The sequence below is a fragment of the Dermochelys coriacea genome, chromosome 9 (assembly GCF_009764565.3).
Source record: "Dermochelys coriacea isolate rDerCor1 chromosome 9, rDerCor1.pri.v4, whole genome shotgun sequence".
NCBI lineage: Eukaryota > Metazoa > Chordata > Testudines > Dermochelyidae > Dermochelys > Dermochelys coriacea.
Window position 1 is genome coordinate 28,475,987 of NC_050076.1, and position 25,954 is coordinate 28,501,940.

Below are 25,954 nucleotides of genomic sequence, written 5' to 3' on the forward strand. Positions count from 1 at the left end.
TATCGCCAAGTCAGTAGTTGGGATTAGACAGAAGGAAGACGAGGACTACAAGGTATGCACACGTTAAGGATATAAAACAATAATGCCAAACTGAAAATTTGATATTAATAAGAATTAAATGGTAAGGATCTGTGTGCTAGTTACACTGAAGAATAACATTCATGTAAAGCTGAACAACCCTATTGAGATCCATCTTTATATCCATGTAACTGAAATAGAATTTGGATCAACAAAGACTGCATTGGTATGACTAAACAAAATTTTACCCAACAACTGCACTAGTGTAATTGAGAAAAATCTGGAGTATTAACTTCTCTATAGACCTAATTACTTAGGTCCAAATGACTTAAGCAGAGGACAAAATGTGGACCTCTAAATTTGGTCAAGCAGGAACTCAAAAGGAATGTGGGCCAGATTAATCCCTGATGTAACTCACTGACTTCTCATAATGCATCACATCAGCATGAATTACATTTAGAAAAGTTACAGGGTTAGTGAGGATGACTTTCAGCAATGGCAGTAGGGCCACTATTAGTCATATGAAAGGTCTTGGGAGGATTAGCTACTATTAAAATATATATATATATATATATATATATATATGTATATATAGCTGTGTTGGAGTCTCTGATGCTGCTGTTTGTGATCATGCTATTACAGGTGAGTACTTAATTCACTAACTTCTGTTTGTTGGGGGATAGAGTAAAGGGGAATTGCTTTTAATCCCTTAATGATGGGACCTTTAATATCAAGAATTGGTAGTTCTGAACATTTTGCTATTGGAGACTCAGCAGGGGATGCACCAGACTACACTGAGACCCTTGCTTAGAAAATTCTCAACCTAAATCAAAATGGCTACAGAGAATAAGTCACAAATTAAATGCTGGTGAAGCTCCATTAGATCAATAGCGTAGCTGCATCTGGGATGCATTTTCCCCTTTATAAAGGCTTCTGTAGAAAGATCTATCTGCAAATAAGAACTAGCTCCACAAAGTGAGAAACAGAGATATGTGGATCTGTTTCACAGCTATTCTTACAAAGACTATGCTTTTTAAATTTAAAAAAAAAAAAAAAAACACTTACAACAGTGGATCAGTTAAAGAAAAAAAACCCAAAAACTGTCCTGCAAACTAAAATTAGCTGAAAATTTATGGGATGAGAGAACCCAGGTCCTTAATTAATCTCTATCATTCTAAGATTTTTAAAAAAAATTTTTTTTCAGATACATCTTTGTTAGAGCTAGCCAAAAGGTTTACATTCAACTCTAATGTGAGCTGGTAAATTTTAAATCAGTAGGGGGAAAAAGAAAAATAACAGACTAAATTCTTCTTTGGTCTAACTCCATTGACTTCTATGGTATTACATGAGAAGGAGAGGGCAGCCTGAGGCCTGAGCAGCAATGGAAGGTTACTGACCTCTAGGTTTCAGAGTAGCAGCCATGTTAGTCTGTATTCGCAAAAGAAAAGGAGTACTTGTGGCACCTTAGAGACTACACAAATTTATTTGAGCATAAGCTTTCGTGAGCTACAGCTCACTTCATCGGATGCATCCGATGAAGTGAGCTGTAGCTCACGAAAGCTTATGCTCAAATAAATTTGTTAGTCGCTAAGGTGCCACAAGTACTCCTTTTCTTTTTTGGCCTCCTAGGTGTATTTTAAAACTTGAAAAATGTTATCAGCTAACAGCAGAAAGCTGACAGTACATTCTAGCCCTCTATTATTCATTTTAATAAGATAGCTCATTATGGCCCACTTCAGAGTTACTGTATTCTAAATATTCAAACATAAACGTTTTGCATTCTACAATACGACTGATAACACTGATAATTAGTCATTCTAAGTCACATCATGCAGGGTGAGGATATCCTTGGAGCACAGGGTTGGTTCCAGTTGCTTCAGGTATTGGTACTATCATTACTGAATGATCACATTTTATATACAGTTCAGACTTAAAATAAAGTTGCTCTGATGGCTCAGTTGCAGGTTTGATCTCAGATTTTATCTAATAAATACTGATTGATTGGTATGGAGAAGGTAGCTTAAACTGGTTTAAGCAAAGGGAAATGAAATGCTAAAGGAAGTGAGCTATAAATAGTCCATAAGTTTGCCCCAAGTGGCATTTTGCATTTTAAATGATCTACCGATGCTTGATTCATAGTTTTATAGAGCAAAGGGTTTAGTCTCCTCGTAGCTTGCTGTCTGAGTACATTTGCTATAGATATGATAAAAGCTAATCAGAGAATGTCAAAGTCCTGCACTTCATTACCTTACTTAGAGGTCACTACAATATCTCCCCTAAATACAAAAGTGAGCTGACTAGCTAGCCACAGGATGTTTTCTGGTTGGGAATGACATGGCGTGTGCTGCAGATGTGTGCAATATTCACACAAAGATACATGCACTGAAAGAAATGCTTGTGTTTTTACAAATGGTGTATTTTCAAAATATTAAATAGTTTAAACTATGTATTGATTGTAACAAAGTGTGGTGAAACTATATTAAACACAGAGGAAAGTTGTTTTTTAAAAAGAATTTTGCTTTCACTTGTGTGTGTTTTACTCTTTCTATACTGCTCTGAAACCCCAGTTGTCTTGGATATTTTTGTCCTTATTTCCCTTATCTTCTCCCCCTAAACAATTCAAGGTTTCCTACTATGTTTTGACTTTTCCCTTTCTTCCCTGAAAAGTCTTATTCAGAAAGGCTTCAAAGCAGCATAATTCAACATCAAAATTGGAACACTCCAAATCTGTACACTTTACAAACTTCAAATCTGCACAGAAAAACTGCATTTATACATGTACAGCAGATTATCATTTGTAAGTGCAAAGAAAAGGTGACCCTTTTTTTAGAGACAGGTCGAATGTCTCATCCTGGTGTCACCTGAAGCAGTTGTCATCCAGCTGAACAAGTAAAATCAATGAGTTTAGATCATCCACAGACCTCCCCCAATTAGACTTGTCATGATGCTATTGTGCCCTCCCAAGAGAGCTTTCGAGGAAGACAGTCCCCTTCTTAAAAGCTTACAGTCTAAATTAAAACAATTAAACAAGAGGAAGGAGAACAAGGCAAACCATGAAAAGAGTGAGTAGGCTGTTACAAATAGATACTCTGGCGACAGGAGCTCTGTTTACAATTGGGATGATACTGAGACATTACTCCTTCTCTCTCACTAAACACATACAATAAATAATTAACAGTAAACCCCATGAACTGACTTGCTTGAAGGAACGCTAAATTATGTTTTCAATGCAAAATGCAAAAAAAACCCAACAAACCCCAACATGCTTAAGATTGCTGGTTTTAATTAGGAATCCTTAACAGGGAGCAAAATTAATATTAGCCTTTTGGCTCCAGATGACTCCTTTGTAGCCAATTCTATCCTCAGAGAAATAGATTATTATAGCAAGGTTCAGTCAACTCTGTAAAGTGAAAAGCTTATTTTTTTATGAGACCAACTTTGCATATGACACTGTACAAATTCTTATACTGACATCTGCTTTGCAGGTAGTACCTACAATGTCATTAATAATGCAGGAACGTTATCCGAGGCAGTGGAGAACTGCATATGGCTCTGTCCCTGAATCTAAACCAATCCCTAAAGTGATACTTTTGCACACCTAAATACATTGCACATTAACATAAACTTTGCAGTAGCCATTAATTTTTATGAGATTTTCTTCAATTTCTTTTTGTACCTCCTACAAGCTTGTACAAATGAACTATTACATGGCAAAATTATAGCATATGTGAAAGACCAAAAGTGAAGTGTGCAGTAGATACTCCTCTTCTGCGGAAGCAGACCAAAACATGCAGCACTTTTTGAAATGGCTGTTAAGACCCGCCATACTGCATCAGACCAGTGGTCCATCTAGCCCAGTATCCTGTTTGCTATCAGAGGCTGGTGCCAGATGCTTCGGAAGGAGTGAACAAAACAGGGCAATTTATCGAGTGATCCATCCCATCATCCAATCCCAGGCAGTCAGAGGCTTAGGGATGCTCAGAGCACAGGGTGGCATTCCTGACCATCTTGGCTAACAGAGATTGCTAGATCTATCCTCCATGAACTTATCTAATTCTTTTTCGAACCCAATTATGTTTTTGGCCTTCACAACATCCCTTAGGAATGACTATGCACTGTGAAATACTTCCTTATGTTTGTTTTTAAATTGGCTGCCTATTCATTTCATTGGTAATCCTTGTTTGTGTGTTATGTAGAGAAAATTTAACATTTTCACCATACTATTAATGATTTTATAGACCTCTATCATATCTCCCCTTAGTCTCTTATGCAATCTGAACAGTCCCAGTATTTTTAATAAACAGAAAAGGAGTACTTGTGGCACCTTAGAGACTAACAAATTTTTTGAGCATAAGACTAAATAAATTTGTTAGTCTCTAAGGTGCCACAAGTACTCCTTTTCTTTTTGCGAATACAGACTAACATGGCTGCTACTCTGAAACCTGTCAGGATTTTTAATCTTTCCTCATATGGAAGCTGTTCCATACCCCAATCATTTTAGATGCATATTTGTCATTTTTTTCCAATTCTAGTATCTCTTTTTTGAGGGATGGACGTACTATGGGTTTATATAGTGGTAGTACATTATTTATCCCTTTCCTACTGGTTCCTAACATTGTTAGCTTTTTTGACTGCTGCCACACATTGAGCAGATTTTTTCAGAGAGCCATCCATAATGACTCCACAATCTCTTTTTGAGTAGTAACAGCTAATTAAGACCTCATAATTTTGTATGTATGTATACTTGGGATTATGTTTTTCCAGTGCGCATTACTTTGCACTTATCAATGCTGAATTTCATCTGCCATTTTGTCACCCAGTTTCGTGAGATCCCTTTGTAACTCTTTGCAGTCAGCTTTGGTCTTAACTGTTATGAGTAATTTTGTATTGTTGGCACCTCACTGTTCATCCCCTTTCCAGATCACTTATGAAAACTTTGAACAGAACAGGTCCCAGTACAGATCTGTGAGGGACCCAGCTATTCACCTCTCTCCATTGTGAAAACTGGCCCCATAGTCCTACCTTTTGCTTCCTATCGTTTAACCAGTTACTGATCCATGAGAGGACCTTCCTCTTATCCCTGGCTGCCTACTTTGCTTAAGAGCCTTCGGTGAGGGACCTTGTCAAAGGCTTGTTCTATTGCACTGAATAAAAGAAATTATTGTCCTTTTAATTATTTAATTATTGTCCTTTCTCAGTGTGTGTTTAGTCATTTTGACTAACTTTTAGTGATTAACTCTATACAAAGTAAATATTTTGGAATTAAATTTTTAATTGATCACTTCCCCTGGCTTCCTAGGAGCATTGGGTGAATGGAGGGAAAGCAGCACGCACTACAGAAAAGTGGGTAGATTATACCTGCAACACAGTTCAGCTGATGCAGAGCCTCTAAAACAGTGGGCAACTTACATGCCCCAAATACTTCTGTTTCCAGACACATGACTAAATAAAATATCACACAGTCTTGTAGTCTCTGTTAATGCAGTGAGAGAAAACAGGAAGGGAGCCATAGGGGCATAAAGGAGCTGACAGTTAAAATTTAGGACATAAGAAATAACCCTAGGTTTAGCGTTGGCTTTAAGGTTACTCCTGAGGGAATTCTGTGCCAAAAAAATAAAAATTCTGAGCACAATATTTTAAAATTCTGAAAAATTCTGCATATTTTATCTGTCAATAAATAAATGTGGAGGCTCCACCATGGCAGTGAAAAGCACAGACTACAGGATGCAAGGAGGTGGGAGATCACCCTGCAGCCCTGCCCCTGGGACTCAGACTGACACAGCGCAACTGCTGGGCCTGCCCCAGAAACACTCCAGGGTTCTGCCTTGCCTCTCCTCTCCATGTGCACCAAAATAGTGAGCGAGGGGGACAAAGTCTCACAAGCACACCCAGTCCTGGCCCCCAATCCAGGTGTGGGGCAAGCAGGCTCAGCTGGTAAGGTCCAAGTGTGAAGGGGATTAGTGTGGAGGAGATCCAGGTGTGGGGTGGTTTCTGGGTGTGGGGGACTCAACGGGGAGGTCAGGATGCTGAAGGAATGGGGCTTGGTGGAGTAGAGGTCTGGGTGCAGCGGGTTGGGACTCTGTGGGATGGGGATCTGGGTGCATGGGGGCTCATCAGGGTAGTTTAGGTGTAGGAAGGTGGGGGTTCAAGTGTGGGGCACTGCGGGAGATGGTCTGGATGCAGGGGGATGGGCTTGGTGGGAGGGGGTCTGGATGCAGGGGTGAGACTTGGTGGGAGCTCTAAATATGGCGGGGTCTGGATGTACACTGGTTGGGCAAATGAGAGGAGCAGCTCCCCGTACAGTGGTTCCTCCCACTGTGGCTGAGGTGTGATGGGGCAAGAAGTGGAGAGGGGGTGTGGAGCTTCCTGCGTCTGGGGGTGGGTCTGACCCGGCTCCATCCATTCCTGGCAGGGGAAGAGGAAGTTCTGTCTTCCCCAGCCCAGCTGGTACCTAGCAGCTGAGCTTGGCGCATGGTAGAAGCCACAGGCCTGAGCATCCCCAGCTGCCACCCTCTCGCAGAGATTTACCTCTCTGGCAGCTGCTCCAGGCACCCGACACGATGCACTCGTGCTGCTGGGGAGGGGCGTGTGACCACTCTTGTGGCTTCCCTTTGTTTCCCTGTCATTTTCTGCAGGGAAGCAAAGAAATCTGCGAAGGACATGAATTCTGCACGTGCACAGTGGTGCAGAATTCCCCCAGGAGTATGAGATGTATAAAATACCATAATAAACTCCTAAAGCACAACAGTACATTGCTCCCATGGAAGCAAATGTCAAAACTCCCCCTAATTCAGTGGGAGCAGGAGCAGGCCCAAGATGTCTGTTTTGTTAGAATGTGCTTTCATTTCAAATGGCACTGTCCAGTTTAAGTAGTCTCAGAATTGGTTTTCAAAGCTATAAAAAAATTCCATTTGGATATTAGTATTTATTTAAGACCAATGGAGTTGGATTATTTAGACAATCAAGATCCACTTGCCTTTCTTAAATTTATGTATAGGAAGCTTCTTAAGCTGATCTTTTCGAAGCCGATTCCTTCTTGCTCTATGTCTATCTTGCACAAATTTTGTGATCTGGAAAGAAGCAGACATAAATAAGAAGATGGAAACACGAAAGACAGCAAAAGAACAATGAAATAGCCAGTTTTATTTTGTGAGCAACCATTCTAAGTTAGCCAAAGATGAACTGTCCCCAGATTGGGGTAACATACAGCTATCTTTGTCCCAGTTGGACTCAAGGGCAAAGATGTATACGTACAAACAGCAGTGAAGCAGGATAATTTTACACCCCGTAAGATCTATAGGTAACCATGATACTAAAAGTTAAATGTATATTACATTTATACAGAAAATAATTTAATAGGAAATAATGGAAAACTCCTTGTTGCATCCCGTACAACCCCACTGAAGCAACACCCTGGCTCAAGTCAATGGGGCAGAAGGTGGTGTAGTCATGGCAGTATATGGCTCATTTGGCTTGACTCTGTTTTCATTTACAGTGGTTCTATACCAGTGTAACTCTGCAAGCAGATTATTTTCTGCTTAGTTGGAATTTATTCGTAGCACCTAGCTTCAGTTTCCCTTTTGCTAACTTCAGGCTGTCTCCTATCTTGCTCTCTTTGATCACACAGAATCAATCATCCTTCTTATTTTTCTTACAGTCCCACAGATATTTTTAGTCTGTTACTATGTCCTGGTTTTATATGATGAGATTATTTTCATGGCCAAATTTAGAAAGGAAATGATGGGACAGCCTTAACTACAATGGTGCTAAAAGACAAACTGAACAATCCAACTTAGAAAATGGCAGAGCTCACCATTTTGATATCTGTCACAGTTATACAGCCAAAGCAGAAGAGACTCTACAGCTAGCTACCTTATGGTACAATAAACACTGTTGAATATTAGTATTGTAAATAATGTTAATTTTCCTTGCCGTCTGATAATCATTTAAGGAGTTGTTTTCACTTTCTGACCCCTGCTATTCTTGTAAAACTACCCTTTATCTCTTTTGTTTAATATAATGTAAGTATAAATGTAGGTATGAGTGATACAGACAAAATACACAGCGTGTTATAAACATGCTATCTCATGACAGTTTAGCTGAAATATTGGTATCAATGTAATTCTTCCCTGAGGAAAACCAACTTGCCATTTTTTGCTTTGCATTTATAGCATATTTAGATTTCCCTGTTTTGGAGACTGAACTTCCAGGCATTTTTTTTCCAGGTGTGAACTGTGTAGTAGTAGGATTTTATGTTTGTATTTTATATAATTTAAAATAAAGAATAATAATGTAGCATGTATTAAATGTGTAAGTGTATGATTTGATTATATTTTGCTAGCATTTTTTTTGAATAGCAGAAAGGTATGGCCTAATGGGTCATTGCTAAAGATGCATTAGCCAGAATTTGTGTTTGAAGCTCATTTTAAGGCAGTGACAGACCTTGAGGGTTACCATTTTGTTGAAGGTTTAGCATTTTAAAATAAGTAAAAAAATGCAATGATTGGTTGGTTTTTTTGCATTGCAATTTGATGTTTTTGTTTAAATGTTTTGTGTAAATTAATTTTGTTTTGTGTGTGAATGAGGAATGTGTGTGTTAAAAAGTAAGTGTGAGGTCATTACCAGACCAGATGTTTTAGGAAGGAATCAAGGACAAATGCAAGGGCGCCAGGAGATTACACATGCTCCTATAGATATGTCAGAAAAGGGCAAATTAACAACTTTAAAAATAAAACAGGCACCTATCAATGGGAACAAAATAACTGTAATTAAAACCAGCATGGGGTAACTCCCTAAGAAACTTAATAAAAAATCAATTTAAAAAAACAAGCACTCGTTAAACAACAATTGATTACAGCACGACGGTGTAAAACTCATTGGTCCCAATGAAGGAAAATCACTACATAAACAGGGTGCCTTGCTATGAAACTTTGGGTTCGTCCTGCCAAGACTTCCCCGGAGCATTGTGTCACGACCGACAGAACCCGACTCCTCCCTATCCATGATCAACCTAGCTGGCCACTAGATTGATCTGGACTGGTAACTATCACATCGACTGGTGGGACAGTGTGTATGTGTGTGTGATTGCATGCATATGTTAATTGTTGTATTTCCAATAAATGCAATGTATTGCCTTTTCCCCTGAAAAAGATCCTGTGTGCTTCTTATAAGCATGACAACTGCAGTTAATCATCTGGGATTTAGATGCTAGACAGCCTCTTATTTATTTCCTATTTAAAACTTGAGCTTCATGGGAAGAAGTGTTGGAGGACCAAATCCAACAAATCTTTTGGGAGACCATGTCTGGATTCTGTTTAGGGTTCAGTCCAGTGGCTGAAGCGAATGTCTGATTGGATATCTGAGTAACCTCTCATTCATGACTACAGAGAAAAAAGGAACAGGACACAGGTCAGATGTATTTTTGCCCTCAACTTGTTAGCAGTGTAGGACAAGTTTACAGTCACGCACTGCACTGAGGTGTAAAAATCCAAGGTGATATTTTACTTGCAATTCAGAGAGTAGGAGATGTCCTGGAGATGAATGTATTTAAATAATCTGTGATGGCTCTATCATTATAGTATCTATCCTGGTATCTTTAGATTATGTTGGTTTAGACAACTGGTCCCCTGGGAGCAATGTACTGTGGCAGTGCCCTTTTGGGTCAGCTCAGATGCTGTTGGTTTTTTGTTTTCTCTTGCTCTAGGAAAATAGAATTGAGGGAAATGAAAGAAGTGCAATTCTAAGGAGAAATGTCCTGGTCAATTCAATTGTAGATGGCCTGAACTGATGTAATAAATTTATATCATGAAAGGATTACCTTTCACCTTACGGCTTGTCTACACTGGCAATTTGCAGTGCTGCAACTTTCTCGCTCGGGGGGGGTGTGTGTGTGAAAAAACACCCCTCTGAGCACAGCAAGTTTCAGCACTGTAAAACCCCAGTGTAGATAGCGCACCAGCGCTGGTAACTATGCTCCCAGCGCTGGTAACTACACCCCTTGTGGAAGTGGGTTCTGCCGTGACCGCACAAGCCACGTTAAAGCGCTGCCGCGGCAGTGCTTTAGCGTTATTAGAGCAGACTAGCCCTTAGAAACAGTTGTTTGTTTTTGTTTTGTTTTCTTCTATAAGTGGAATAAAACTGAAGTACTGGTAACTGTTACATTTTTACCATTCACAGTCAATCTAAAAGACTTTTAGCAAAACGAAGTGGTGTAAACACAAAATCAACCATTTTACATTTTAAAATTCTGCTTGTAAACTTATATCCAACAGGCGGCTGTTATATATTACACTGTTGATTTATGAGGCTCAGAATAGTTCTGATATTCCTGCCCTTCATTCAAAATGTTATACAGAGAAATCTGTCTTAAGCAACCACACAATGGATAAAAAATAGTTGCCTAGTGGAAGTGTGCTTTAAATTTAATTAAAGTCAAACAGAACTGTACTAAATTGCCCTTTTATGGCTATATGTTTAGTGTATATATGGTGAATCTTGCCCTTTGCACTGTCTGTAATAGGTACCCTCTTGTTTTAAATGTCCTTTTGTAAAGAATCTAAAAAAATATTTACAATTTAAGTACAACTAAACAAAATCAGGGCTTGCAATTCTTCAGCACACAATCTGACCTAGTATACATCTGTCAGCATCCCACAGTTCACCTGGAAATATTTATATCCCTCTCTTTATATTTATAGCTCCATATGAAAAATTAAAGTTAACATCATAAGGAGATTAATGGAAGCAGAGGAATCCAGACCTCTCAGAGGCATTGTTTAAGGCTATCTGCAGACAAACAAAGTAGTTTATACTTGGTTCACATTTGGAAGGTTAAATTTACATGACTTTTAACACCAAGGAGGAGTTTACAGACCTACCCTTCTCCCCTGCTTCTCCTCTCTGACTCTACAAAATGTATCTTAAAGTTACTTGGGAGCGTCGCATGGCATTGAACCAACTATTTCCGTGTGCAAGTCTACATGTGTTATCTACTATCAGAAAGGTCCAACCCACAGACTATATCTATGACCTTCTTGGCCTTCACTTTACTCCAATTGTCTCTATCTTGCTTGCTTTTAATCTGGGAAGTTGCACTATTACTTGGGAAACTGCCTTCTCTCTACCACTCTCACATGATGTTAGGAACATGCAGCGCTTACATAGCATTCTAGGTATCTAGTAATAGCCCTGTATTACGGAGGGGGCTCAGGAAGGGAAGCTAAGTGACTTAAGCAGGATCTCAGATCTGCCTTATCCAGAGGACTAGATGCCTTATACGGAAGGCCAAAAAGATTTTAAAAACTAGCTCCAGAACAGAGAGTTTTCTAACCGGCATTGGTGGAAAAAGCGGAACATCTCATCCCCCCCCCCCCCCCGATAGGAATCCAGAACAGAAGCTGTAGCCCAAGAAGATTGCGTAGCAGAGTAGTTTGGCTATTCTGAGCAAGGGACTCAGAGGATGTCACAGTGTCTCAGCTGTGCCTCACCAGGTGGGTAGCTTGCTCCCCAAAAGTAATCCTGTCTAGCCCTTAAGGCTTGCACAGACAGTTGTTTGGTCCCAAAATCATGCAGGATAGGGCTTTCATTTCAGCAAGTGTCAGTTAGGCACCACCACAGTGCTGCTATCCGATACAATTGTTATAAAACTGTGCTAATTCAGAGCATTGACCTTTTCTACATCAACATCAATAGGTCCTACACTTAAAGGGCAGACCTAAAAAGGACAAATTGTTCAACTTGTATATATGGCCTTTGCTTGGATATTCTACTGCCATCCCAACAAAATTCCACATATATTTCCTGTAACACGGTTAATATTATTTGTAATGCAGAAACCTGTCTTTTCTACTGTCAGAGTAATAGCTGCAATTCTAAGGAGATGTGGCCTTTTGATTGAGTTCAGTCTGGTTTTTGTTATATCAGTCTTGTTCCTTGCTGATTTACATAAATCAGTCTATAAAGAAGTTAATTTCTTGCCCTGAAGAAGACTTCCCTAAAGTTCACAAGGAAGCTGTAGAGCTGTTCTAACACCAAGATGGAGTATGAGCAGTTGAACTGGTGGCAAAAGTCTACAAGCAGGCATGAAGAAGCACATTTAAAGAAGAAAGAATCTCTACTGATGAGGCATCCATGATGGAAACCTGGGGTGAAATTCTCATTCTACTGAAATCAAGCTCATAATCTATTTTCCCTAGAGACCATTCATTATTTTATATATTTTTCTCATATCCACTTATTCATCTCCTTTGAAAAGATTAGCATTATTTACCTTACAATCTTTCTTCATATGAGGGTTTTTCCATGCCCTCTAATCTGTTTTTTCTGAGATGGGGTGATCAGTATTGCACACAGTATTGTAGATGAAATGTAAATCTAGTACCACTGATTTACATAATTACAATAGTTTCTGTATTGTTCTCCATCTCATTCCTTATGCACCCTAACATCTTGGTTGCTTTTTTGAACTTCAGCTTCACACTGAGCAGATGAACAGAGGTGCTGGAGTTGGAGCTGGAGCACTGACAATTTAAGAGAAAAGGTTGTTCATGGAGCATTAACCCCTTGGCTTGAAGTATCTGAATCTGCTGACCTTCAGGACCCACTGCACTATCTACTTACTCATGCTATTGGGGGAAGAAGGACATAATGAGGGCTGGTGTTTGTGGGTAAGGCAAGGTATTGTTTGGGCTTGAGATAATCTCTGGTTGGTTATTTTTTTCTTCTCTGGATTTGGGAAGAGGAAAAGTAGCTGGTTTTAATCTTTTATATCACTGATGTTTTAATGGTGCCAAAGGTGCCTACAACCAAGGATAGGCACTTTTAAAATTATAATTTAATTTGAATTTATAATTCAAAATAACTAAAATAACCATCAATGTAACGTGAGTCATCACTGAAAGAGTTGTAAAAATGCACCATAATGCATTTGATGTGGAAGCTACTTCTTATGGAAAAGGAGAATTATGAATGACCAGAGACTCTGATCAGAGAACAGTTAGGGAGCGAGTCTCTAAGTTACTCACCCAGTTGAAGGGCATGTCTACACTACAAAATTGTTAACCTAGCTGACACTGGTGTAAAGCCACTGCAGTAATTTCTTCCTTGCATGAGCAGTGCATATCCTCACCAGGAGCACTTGCGCCGATTGAACCGTTAATGTGGGGCATTGTAGCACAGCTTCTGAAAGGGAGCAACAATCGATGTAAACAACGCAGTGTTTACATCACACTGCGTAAAACTAACTACCTTGACTATACCCCTCTCATGGAAGTGGAGTTAAGTTGTGTAGTGGGAAAGTTACATCGTCAGGAGCAAAATTTTAGTATAGACACTTACATAGTTAGGTTGACGTAAGATGCCTTGCATTTACCTAACTCTGTAATGCAGACCAGGGTGAAAATTCCTTATAAGAACTGGATTGAAAAGTTCAAATTCAAATCATAGGTAGCTTCCAGCCCAGTTCTTTGGGAGGAACAGTGATGTGCTTGAGGGGACTCTCAGGGTATGTCTACACTACAGAGGGGAATGATCCTCCCAGCCTGGGTAGACAGACTTGTGTTAGTGGGGAGCTCGCGCTAGTGCACTAAAAATAGCAGGGTGGACGTTAGGGCTTGGACTGCAGCTCAGGTCTCAAGATGGGGGTGGAGGGGTGGGTTGCAGGGGCTTGAGAGTAGTCTGAGCTGCAATGTCCACACTGATGTTTTTAGCATGCCAGCTCAAGCCCCACAAGTGCAAGTCTGTCTGCTCAGGAGCTCTTAGCTGCAGTGTAGACATACCCTTAGGTGCTCTCAACAGCCCCTTGTTAAAATTTTTCAGCCAAACTGACAGGAAGCTTGAGACAGTTTCCCTGCTTCTGATGGAGTTCACCCTCCCTCTCTGTATTCTACTAAATCATCCCTGCCACAGATAGCTTACCCCTGGGGCTCATGAATGTTTCTGAAGAGCAAGTCTTTTGTTTTTGCAATGTACCAGATTGTACCAGATGTCAGGAATTTTCCAAAAGTATTCACAGGGAAGGCTTCCCCACTCCCTCACTCCAGCTGTTCTAACAAGGTCTTTACCCCAAGCCCAAGGTTGAACACTCTGCTAGACTATTAATCAACTCAGGATATTTTTCAGGAACAAAATAAAAATGTTCCCAGCATGAGGCACTTAGTATGCTTGGCAACTGGAGCTGTTTGTTATGGTTAGATACCACAATGATAGGCACATCAGAGAGAGAGAGGAAAGTATTTTATTTAAATGAATTGTCTCCCCAGTCCCTCTAGGGCAGGGATCAGCAACCTTTGGCACACGGCCCGTCAGGGAAATCCGCCGGTGGGCCGGGACGGTTTATTTACCTGCAGCGACCCGCAGGTTCGGCCAATCTCTGCTCCCACCAGCTGTGGTTTGCCGTTCCAGGCTAATGGGGGCTGCGGGAAGTGGTGGCCAGCACATACCTCGCCCATGCCACTTCCCACAGACCCCATTGGCCTGGAATGGTGAATTGCAGCCAGTGGAAGCTACGATCGGCTGAACCTGCGGACGCTGCAGGTAAACAAACCATCCTGGCCCACCAGAGGATTTCCCTAACGGGCCGCATGCCAAAGGTTGCCATTCCCTGCTCTAGGGTGACCAGATAGCAAGTGTGAGAAATCAGGGTTATTTTTTTTCAGGGGGGTGTAGTTGCATATATTAGACAAAGCCCCTAATATCAAGACAGTCTATAACATCTGGTCATCCTAAGTCCCTCTCATGTCCTGTCTGTAACACATATATGCTGTTGGGAGACACGGTCTATCACAAGGTGAAGGGGGAATATTTTTGTACAAGCTCCTTGTTAAAACATTTGCAGCACATCACTGGGTCTCCAGTCAGGAGGAATTCAGTGGCGATATTCCCTGTGCAACTGGGTCCTAGGATTACACTGAACTTAGTATACTTGCTGGCTGTTGCAGCTCCTCTCATTCATTGAGCTAGAACAATACTTTAAAGAGAACCAGCATGGAAGAGAAATTCCTTTTGTAGGGCAGTTGCTATGGCTTTGATTCCCTTTAAACAAAGAAGACTGCTGACTGACAAATAAAGAAAAGCAGGACTGTGGTATAGAGGGTGCTTCGAATTCTTACCATGAACTGAATGACACAAGTTTTGAAAGTGAGTACAATCTGTTTAAATACTACCTGAAACTTTATTTGTTTCTTTAAATAAGCATCCAGGGCCATACTCATTTCAATTGGCCACAGTCCTGTAATTTTTTTGTTTTGTTTTGTTGAAGGAAAAAGATTAAAGAGCAACACTTACCATAAATATGACAATGAGTATAAGGCAGATTCCCACTATAATTAGGAATGGAATTAAGTAGTACTCCAAAGGAAGACTGAACTCTGGGATTAACATAATATGGCCACTGTAGGGGAAAGAAAGACAATTTTAAAATGAATTAAACTTTAACAAACAGTGAAGCTTACAACAGAAATTCAAAAGGGTAAAGTCATCAAAAGAAAAATTAGCATCTTCGGGCACATAAAAGGAGTATCTATAATATGAAAATATTCAGCCACTTTTTTTTTTAAAAGGTCAACACACAGTCAGCGTAATACTAATGAAATAAATAGGTAAAACTGCAATCATTAGAATCAATATACTTATCAGGGTGAACTCCTGGACCCAATGAAGTCAACTGGAATTTTGCCATTGGTTTAAATGGAGCCAGGGTTTTATCCCTAATGTGCATTCCAATTCACCATGAAGACATTCAGCTGAAAATAGACTGTGTATACCTGTTTTAGAATGAGTCAGTTTTAAATGGTCATTGTCTCCTCATTAGTTAACAAAGTAGAACCTTGCTAATATGCATGAATAACTGGGAGACCTATGCAGTCTTGTAACTGTGTCAGGCCCAGGATACTAGACAAAGTGGGTGAAGATAGTGTCTTTTATTGGACTAACTCTATTGGCTGTTGAATTTGCACAGAGCTTTTCTTCAGGTCTTGGAAATTTCCTCTGAGGAACTGAACCTGGGCCTTGAGGTAAGGACTTTCTGAACTTGAAGGCTGCTCCTTTCCTGTAAATGTCTTAAAGGAGGGTAGGTATGGGGAGAGACATATTTTGTTTGTGTTTTCGTTTCCCCTTTGTTGGATCCTTTCCAATCGTCAATATAACTGTTTACTATCCTGGGGTATATTTGGTGGCATTTACAATTGTTTGACCCTACTGAAGACAATGACACTGCACAGTTAAAACGGATTGCAGAATTTGGCTCACAAAGTCTCAGATACTGGTGATAAGCAGGAAAGAACTCAGCCTGATGGTTATATCCTATGCTGAGTTTGCAAAAATGGCAAGTAGGAAAAATCTTTTCATACGTGGACAGAGCATACTTGATATAAAAATAACAGAGGGACAAAAAACACAGCACCCCAAGTGAAATTTTTAGTTGCTTTCCCAAGTTATACCACGTTTAAGTGACTCACCTAAGTTATACAACAAAAAACAGATACCTTGTAACTCACTCTCATATACCAGTCACTGGACTATGCTGCCTTCCAAGCTACTGAAAACTTGCCTAGTGTTGTGGAAAGGTTTGCAAACCTTAGTAATCTTGCCAAACCTAGCTCAAATTTTAGAGGCAAGTTCTGCACGTGTTTATTACAGCTGCATTAATTCAAAAATCTTTCTCTAGTAAAACTGCAAAGATACATAAGTATAAGAGGGAACCTATACTTCAGCATGATTTCATATATTCCATCAATATTCAGTGACTGCAAACACTTGTTTCCGTTCCCATGAATGCCTTGAAATAACATAGAGCCACAAAACAATATCTGATGTGAAACAGTTAGCTGCATGGCTCATGTGTGCCATTCAATCAGACTGTAAGAGGACTCAACTGTAGAGTAATTCCCATAGTCTCTACAGTTCACATATAGAATTACTTTCATGCTGCTTCATTTTTGTGAGTTGCAGCCTCCAAGAACTGGCAAAGCCAATATCTTAATTTATGTTGCTATTCCATTTGTCTGATACTACTACCCCGACTGCTGTGGCACCTTTCCCTGTATCCTGGAGAGTAGAACAGACTTTCCTCTGACTTCAGTACTAATATAGCTACAATACCTAGAAGGGCTTAGCTAGACTAGGGTAGTTAGCATTCTACCCTACAAACTCGTATGTCACCTGCACTCCCACAGTCTATCAAGCAGAGTCCTGAGGTTGGGTCCTTACAAAGTTGAGTCTCTCATGTCAGCAGGACATGCTCTTGCTGTGAAACCAGGAGGAAGAATTTTGTTTAGACTTGTGTTTTTGTAGCAACTATCCAACTGAGTGACTAAAATTCAGTTCAGGCCTATTTCTCTTAGGACAGCCTTGAAAAATGTTGCTTGTTCAGAGAAAATAATACTACTGGATGGGCATTAACTTTTTAAATTTTCATTCATCATGGTGAAGAGTGGGATTTTGGGCTTGGACTGGTGAATTTTAATTATAGTTGTATAAGATTTATATTAGGCTAATATTGGAAGATGTTTGGGGTTGGTATCTGTTTATCTTTGTATGATCTAAAAGTATGGCTGGGGGTTTCTAAGTCTTTCAGTTGACAGACCAAAAGGGGTGAAAAATGTGGGGGGGAGAAGGGAAGCCAGCCTACCATCAGTATGAATAAATGAGCATTTTTATCATAAATTCATAAATGTGTAACTTTATCAGTGATTATACCATTATTTTAATTATAGTAAATACATTAAAGTTTGACAAACACATGAGTTTAGTTTTGAGTAAACATGCTGAATGTGAAATTTAGATGATGCTTCCCCTAAGCTAATTTCTAATGTGCAATATCCTTTAAGAATGTGAAAGTGACCACAAATATCTTATGAATCTCAAGAAGCCTGCCAAAGTACTAGTCAGGCTGACAGGCTGAATAAATAGTATTCAGTAAGCATTCTTCAAGGGAACTTAAAAACTTAAGAGCAACTATATCTTTGCTGCAGCCAGTCATAACAACTGTGGCCTTAAAGTAAAGAACTACTGAAAAGTCTGATTTTGTTTTTTATTTTCGCAATTTCAGATTCTTAGACTGGCCACTCTGCCAGAGCATCTATTTATTTAAAAATACTTACCACATAATCTCATAGGGCTCAAGCATCTTACAGTCAATGTTTAAAGTATAGAGGGTGAAATCCTGGCCCCCAGGGAAGTCAATGGCAAGCCTTCCATTCACTTCAGTTTGGCCAGGATTTCATCCCGAAAAAAATTCTTGATCTTCAGTAAAGGTTAAACAGAGGTGATAACAGTCCAAGGAATGATGTTACTGCATATTAGGTTACATATTTAAAAAGGTAAATATTACTTACCCCTTTTCATAAGTGAATTCATATTTCAGTGAATTAGCTGATGTCTCACCAATAAAGACAGATGGAATATCAATTTTCTTTAAAACTTCAACTGTTCATAAAAAGAACAAAAGACTAGCACTGACATACAGAACTCAGTCTCTGTGGGCACACCAATAATTAAGACTGTCTCATGAAGTCTTCATGGCTCTTTATAAGACAATCAGTGTGTGGAGACCTCTTCTAAGACAGATTTAGTATACAATATGCTATTAATACATGCTGTTAACTAAAGTGTCCATCTACAAAACGATATCCTGTGCTACTAGTAGTGGTATCTTAGAGTCGCTGTCTGTGCAAACATCAACTGATAATTCTTCAAAAATATTTAAGATACAAGAAATCCTTTGGTAATTACAGTTTAACCAAAGCATTACTAATTATAGCCAGATCCCAACTAGTATAAATTGGCATAGCTTAGTTGACTTCAAGGAGCTATGCTGACTTATACCAGCTGAGGATCTGGTCCTATGTGTTCCACATTTTCACCTAAATGAAAGCAGTGGAGATGACTTTAGGCTGGAAAAAGTTCAAAAGTAGAAAGGAGGGAATGAGCAAGCCCAACCTCACTACTCATGTCTCACAAGAAATCCGATTGAAGGAAAGCAACATCCCCCTGCCCCCTCCCCCGCCCCCCCATCACAGAATGCAATCACAAAAACTTGCAACATTTCTCTAACCTCAGGTGGGGAACTCTCTGTATTAAAAAAATCAAGTGAAAGAGAGGAAACAAAAATATAGATGCTCTACTAACTTACACTAGTTCATTTCAACAGTGCTTCATCTTATTTCAGAAAATATATAAATATTGGTCTTGAGTTAATATTATAAGGTTTGAAATGGAAAGGGTTTCCACAGGCAGGTTCTAACTGTACAATATTCTTACACACTTTGAGGTGTCAATGGTGCATCTGAAATAGAAATAGCTTTGAAGTGCTCTACTAACTCAATAAATCCATATAATACATTTTGTGCTACTCTATGGTCCATCTCAATGTGTCTTACATATAGGAGGAACAATTCACCAAGTGGGTTCAATTTCACTAAAGTCAATAGAATGGCAACTGCTTAAGTCAATAGTGAATTTGGCCCGGTGAGAAAGGGACATACTAGTCCCTACCTGACAGATGGAGTCACAGAAGTGTAGAAAGGTTCAGGTCTAAATTTTGAAAAGCAGACTCCAATTTTGGATCCGCAGTTTGACACTTCAGGCCTGAAGTGTCAGAGGTGACTCCCAGTCCTGTGCCATAACTATAACTACAGGCTGCCACTCAAGTAAATATATAAGGTACATATTAAAAGAGAGGTGTAAAATGTAGGGCAGCTAACAAGGCAGGCTTCATGTATGTATTAAGTAAAGCTGTGTGAACTGTCTGGATTTGCTTACTTGGTTTCAGTTCATGTGGATTTGCACCTGTGACTTTAAGTTTCAAGGTTGAATGAATCCAAAGTTCCAGTGAAATTTGGTTGACATCAAAGTGTTCAGGTTTCCCAATATGGAATCATACTTTTTGATTGCAATGCAAAAACATATAATGGCCTGTGGTCACTTGAAATTGTTTCAAAGGTTTCTTGCAAACCTCTCTAGCATTTTGAGTTTATAGCTAAACTTGAAACCAAGCAAGCATCACATGCTTGGGGATTTCACTTAGAACACTTCATAGAGCTTTCCCACAATTTAGTGTTTTGTCTGTTGAAAGTGAATTTCTCAGCTCACTGAAAGGTGTCTCTTTATCTGGAAATAGTGTTTGTTCACAGTTATGTTCCTGTTCAGTACTCAATCAGCTGAAGAAAAGTGAAGGAAAAGGATCAAAATATCACAGAAAATTAACAGCACTAAAGACAGAAGCAATATTTTGGATCTATCCAAAATATGCAATAATAGAAATTGAATACTTTTTCCTTGGCAACAGTGGGATTATGTGGCAGTGTGCTACTTTAGAGATGAAGAATATTTTAAACCCTCAACAGTAAATCACATGAACACTTTCTCATTAAACACTGAAATACATACCACGAGAGGAAGCTGACATTTCAGCCACCTTGCAAATATGTTCTCAACTTACTACTTATTGAATGTATCATATCAAAACAGCATATAAAGGAATCATACCTCTTGTATGTTGTGTTCTGGGAATACCTTCAGTTTTTCACTGGAATAAATGTATGTACCTATCTAATCCTTTGGGGGTTATTTAGGTGAACAGACAGCTGTGCACAGAACAGTGAGCATGGAAGAAGACTCCCCACCCAAAAATTACAATATGTTTTGGATCCTCATCCCATGGAGCACCAGTAACTATTTTTGCTGTATTCCTACTTCAGTAATAACAAACGAGAACTGACATCATTCCAGCTATTTATTGGGCCAATCACACTCTTCTTGCTCATAAATTTTAACCACTTGACTTCCATGGAAAAGCTGAATCAAAATTTTCACAAGGAGAATAGACAGAACAATGCTTGCACAGAACACAAACACCATAATGGTGCAAATACCTTATATAAGCAGGCACATACATGCACACACCAGCTTCTAACATCTTAAATGCATTAAAACAAGGAGGAACTCCTGATTATAATAAATTGAAGTTAATACTATATGCTATAGTGGGTGGAATAACTTTCAAATGGAGAGAAGTGATACCTGTACTTACTGTCGTTGGATCCCATGCTAATTAGGTCATCAGAATCAACATTGTGAACTATAGCTGCCTTGTATCCAGCTCTCTGTGCATTTAAAACCTGTAAGTCGTATACAGTACTTGTTATATTAATATATCAGTCTTTTACAATAAAACAAAATACTAATTTACAGCATTCTAGGAGTGCAAACGACCCCACTTTCATTTAGAAATAAGGTATTATTTTTTCCAAACAGCCACATATTCCTAAAATAGGATGCTACTGTACTCTTTCTAAGAATGTATAAAAATCACTTCTGTGCAGGCAGGTTTCATGTTTACATAATTAATCCTAAAATCCTTCAACTTTAAGATAAAAAACCTTTGTCATTTCTGAAAATCAAGAGGGTAACTTATTTTGATTAACTAGTAGTTATCTTTAACATGACATTTAAGTCATAATCTTTGCCTTTAGATCATGCTTGGATCTCTTTAACTTGTCAGTTCACAATATCACTAATGTGCTATTATAGTAGTGCAGAATTATGAATATGGACCAGATCCTAAGGTGCAGTGCAAAGCAGCTGCATTGCTGCCAGTGTAAGGGGTATAGTCATGGCATTGTAGCTCTGGCTATTCTATGCTTCATTGATATGTGGATGCTAAAGGGCCCCTGGGGTCTGTAAACTGTCCTAAACTATGCCAAAAGATCAGCCAGAGACTGCAAAGGCTGTTTTTACACCCCTATGTAGAATTGCACAGTGAACTCCTGGGCTGTGAGTGAGTGATCTGAGCCCATATTTATAAAAAATATTTCAGATTGTCCGATCACTTGGGTTGGATATTCATCAGAGGCCCTTTACTTTATTCACCATTTAAGGTGACAGTGTTGTACTTTTATCTCTGGGTAATGTCATCTGCAAGCATATATTAAACTGCCATCTTTATGCTGATACCTCAAATCTACCTCCCTACTCCAGGCCTGTTGTCTCCTGCCCAAACTAAAACCTTGGCCTGTCTCTGACACTTCCTTGCGGATATCTAGCCACCAGCTCAAGCTAAACATGGCTAAAACACAGCTCCTAATCTTCCTGCCCATGCCCTCCCTCCTACTCTTTTCTCGATCACTCTGGACACCAGGCACCATCCTGCCTGCTACTCAGGTGTGTACTTGAAGATCATCTTCAAATTGGTGCTTATATCCGGTTTATATCTAAATCTTGCTCATTGTTTCTGTGTAACATCTAAGATGCAGAATACAAAAAACATCCATCCATGCAGCCAAAATTCTTGTCTCGTTTACGGCAACATCCTTCTCTCTGGACTTGACAAATGCAATCTTTCCCTACTTGTATCCATTCAGAATGTTGCTGTTAAGATCTTTGCCCCATGCCTGTCACTTGATCATGTCACCCCTCCACTGGCTCCATATTCTTTATTAAATCAAACATAAGCTGCTTGTAGTTACTTTTAAGACCCTTCATAGTCAATCCCCATGCTATCAGTTGTCTCTTATTTACTATTGAGCTGTCAGTGCTCACCAGCAATTAGCCCATGATGCTATCCTTCACTGCCCACTTGTTAAATTTTCAAACACCTTAGTGCTTTTTCTCATGCTACCCCTTGCTATTGGGCAGCGTTCCCCATAAATATCCACAACTTTTATCCATTATTCAAATCTCTCTTCAAGTCTCCTTTGCTGTGATGCTAACAAAGCCCTTGACAAGTTAGGTTGCTAGTGTACAGAGACCACTGCCCATCATGAGGACCAATACTGTCTCATTGTTGTTATACTCCATCTATATCATCTGTCTCCTGTCTTTATCATTAGATTGTAAGCCTCTTGGGATAGAAAGTCATCTTGGTCTGCATTTGTACAGCATCTAGCACAATGAGGTGAATGGGGCCCCTGGATGCTATGGTAATACAAATAATAAATCATCCTTCCAGTCATGAAGAGCTACACATGTGGCTCCTTCTGGGAAGTGTGCCATCACCACTTTCAAGCTGGCTATAGGGGCCAACGGAGTAGCATCAGGTGCTCTCCACCTTCACACTGGACTGAGCTAGCATCTCACGTGGGAAACCATTATAATACAAACTTTTGGCCAGCCCACTATAATTTGTCAAGCAGGATTTAATATGAACACTTGTATTTATGTGACAGGTAAATGCAGTGGCTACATCAATTTACCAGCAGTTACTGTCCCATACCATTGCTTTCCAGATACTACTGTTGGTGCAGCCTGTCCCTGTACTCACAACATCTCACATACTATGGTGTGATACCAGTTCTCATTAAAAAGTCAATATTTGCCAACCACTGTAACACTTCTAAAATTCTATAAGCAGGCCTGCACATACATACATAGCAGATTTAATGGTTACTGTTTGATCCTCTAAAAGGACTCTTCTAGTCAGATTTTAAACATAGGGGGCCAAATTCTTTAGTCCTTTCTCTTGTTATCTATCCACAACTGGCAACTGTGAATTACAGATCTACAGTTCCATCTTGGAGTTCTTCTGATTATAGCTTATGGTTCAAGCTACAAGAGCAAAGTTAAAGTGCTTTGGACAGTCATCACTCTGGAGATAGATTTAGTCCAATTTAAAGTTTGTATTTTTTTAATCACTATTAACTCAAAAAATTAATCACATGAGTCAACTGAAAGTAATTGACAGCCCTAATTATATTAATTGCACTTATAACAATAGAATACCAATTGAAATTTATTAATATATTTGGATGTTTTTCTACATTTTCAATATTGATTTCAATTACAACACAGAATACAAAGTGCACAGTGCTCACTTTATATTTTTGATTACAAATATATGCACTGTAAAAATGATAAACAAAAGAACTAGTCTTTTTCAATTCACCTCATACAAGTAACGAAGTGCAATCTCTTTATCATGAAAGTGTAACTTACAAATGTAGGCTTTTGTTTGGGGTTTTTTTGGTTACATAACTGCACTCAAAAACAAAACAGTCTAAAACTTTAGATCTTACAAGTCCACTCAGTCCTACTTCTTTTTCTGCCAATCGCTATGACAAACAAGTTTGTTTACAGTGACGGGAGATACTGCTGCCTGCTTCTTGTTTACAATGTCACCTGAAGGTGAAAACAGGCATTCAGATGGCATTGTTGTCGCTGGCGTCACAAAATATTTATGTGCCAGATGCGTTAAAGATTCCTATGTCCCTTCATGCTTCAACCACCATTCCAGAGGACACGCTTCCATGCCGATGATGGGTTCTGCTTGATAACGATCCAAAGCAGTGCAGACTGACACATGTTCATTTTCATCATCTGAGTCAGATGCCACCAGCAGAAGGTTCGTTTTCTTTTTTGGGGGGATTGGGTTCTGTAGTTTCCGCATCGGAGTGTGGCTCTTTAAGACTTCTAAAAGCATGCTCCACACCTTGTCCCTCTCAGATTTTGGACGGCAATTCAGATTCTTAAACCTTAGGTCAAGTGCTGTAGCAATTTTTAGAAATCTCACATCGGTACTTTCTTTGCGTTTTGTCAAATCTGCTGTGAAAGTGTTCTTAAAACGAACATGTGCTGGGTCGTCATCCGAGACTGCTATAATATGAAATATATGAGAATGCGCGTATAACAGAGCAGGGGATATACAATTCTCCCCACAAGGAGTACAGACACAAATTTAATTGACACATTTTTTTAACGAGCATCATCAGCATGGAAGCATTTTCCTCTGGAATGGTGGCTGAAGCATGAAGGGGCATATGAATGTTTAGCGCATCTGGCACATAAATATCTTGCAAAACCAGCTACAAAAGTGCCATGTGAATGCCTGTTCTCACTTTCAGGTGACACTGTAAATAAGAAGCAGGCAGCAGTATCTCCCGTCAATGTAAACAAACTTGTTTGTCATAGTGATTGGCAGAAAAAGAAGTAGGACTGAGTGGACTTGTAGGCTCTAAAGTGTTACATTGTTTTATCTTTCAATGCAGTTTTTTTACATAATTCTACATTTGTAAGTTCAACTTTCATGATAGATTTCACTACAGTTCTTGTATGAGGTGAATTACAAATATTTGCACTGTAAAAAACAAACATTTTTCAATCAAAAATAAATAAAGTAAGCACTGTACGCTTTGTATTCTGTGTTGTAAAGAAAATTAATATACTTGAAAATATTTGAAAAATATTTAAATAATGGTATTCTATTGTTTAACTGCTCACTTAATCTTTTTAATCGCTTGACAGCCTAAATATAATACATATAGTACTTGGATCCAAATTTTAAAAATTGTTTGCTTGCTTCCTTCCCTTTCTGTTTTCCTGCCCATTGAAAAGCAGCCCCTTTTCGGCCACCCAAGGAAGCAGTAGTTTCCCTTGGGTTGCCAGAGTGGTGATAACTGCTCCCTAAGCTGTCATTGTGAAGCAATAGCTTCATTCAGTCATGACAGCAGCAATCTACTAGGGATGAGCGGCTTCTCGTTTGGTTGGATTTGATAATTCAGCGGTGTTAATTTGATCTCTTGCATTATCATTGTTTATTGCATGGTTTCCAGTGTGTTTCATGCATCATCCTAGCTAAATATGGGCTTAATAAAAGTATATTGATGCTACATTCTTCATAAGGATGTAGCCTATGTATCCCATTGTCAGGTAATCCTTATGCTTATAAGATATTGCTGGCCAGTTAATGTTGAAGACAGGGACTTTTCCAGCAGACTAATATCTGCAGCAGCAGCTACATACTGCACAGAGCTGTTCAAAGCTTTCTGTGTTTTAGAAGGAAGCACATTTGTTCTAGAGTCAAGACCTGTATCTTCAAAACTAGAAAAAAAATAGTCAGAATTCACATCCCAAGGGACTGAAATCATGGTGTGAAGGTGTTAATGGTCTTAGAAGCTTTCCAACATTAGTACTTCTAAAAACCACAGTCCCCAGGTCAAGCTTGAAA

At 39.2% G+C, this 25,954-nt stretch overlaps 1 protein-coding gene across 5 annotated transcripts in view; it reads right to left on the bottom strand.

Moving 5' to 3' along the window:
* The window catches only part of RNF13 (ring finger protein 13), a 104,892-nt gene that overhangs the window by 16,887 nt on the left and 62,051 nt on the right, over positions 1-25,954 (bottom strand). For all 5 annotated transcript variants that reach the window (XM_043491932.1, XM_043491931.1, XM_038415863.2 and 2 more), the window contains 4 exons: positions 21,047-21,134; positions 18,351-18,441; positions 15,301-15,406; positions 6,995-7,088 (listed from right to left, as the gene is read on the bottom strand). In XM_043491932.1, coding sequence (XP_043347867.1) covers positions 6,995-7,088; positions 15,301-15,406; positions 18,351-18,441; positions 21,047-21,134 — 379 coding nt within the window. The remainder of the gene's footprint in view (positions 1-6,994; positions 7,089-15,300; positions 15,407-18,350; positions 18,442-21,046; positions 21,135-25,954) is intronic.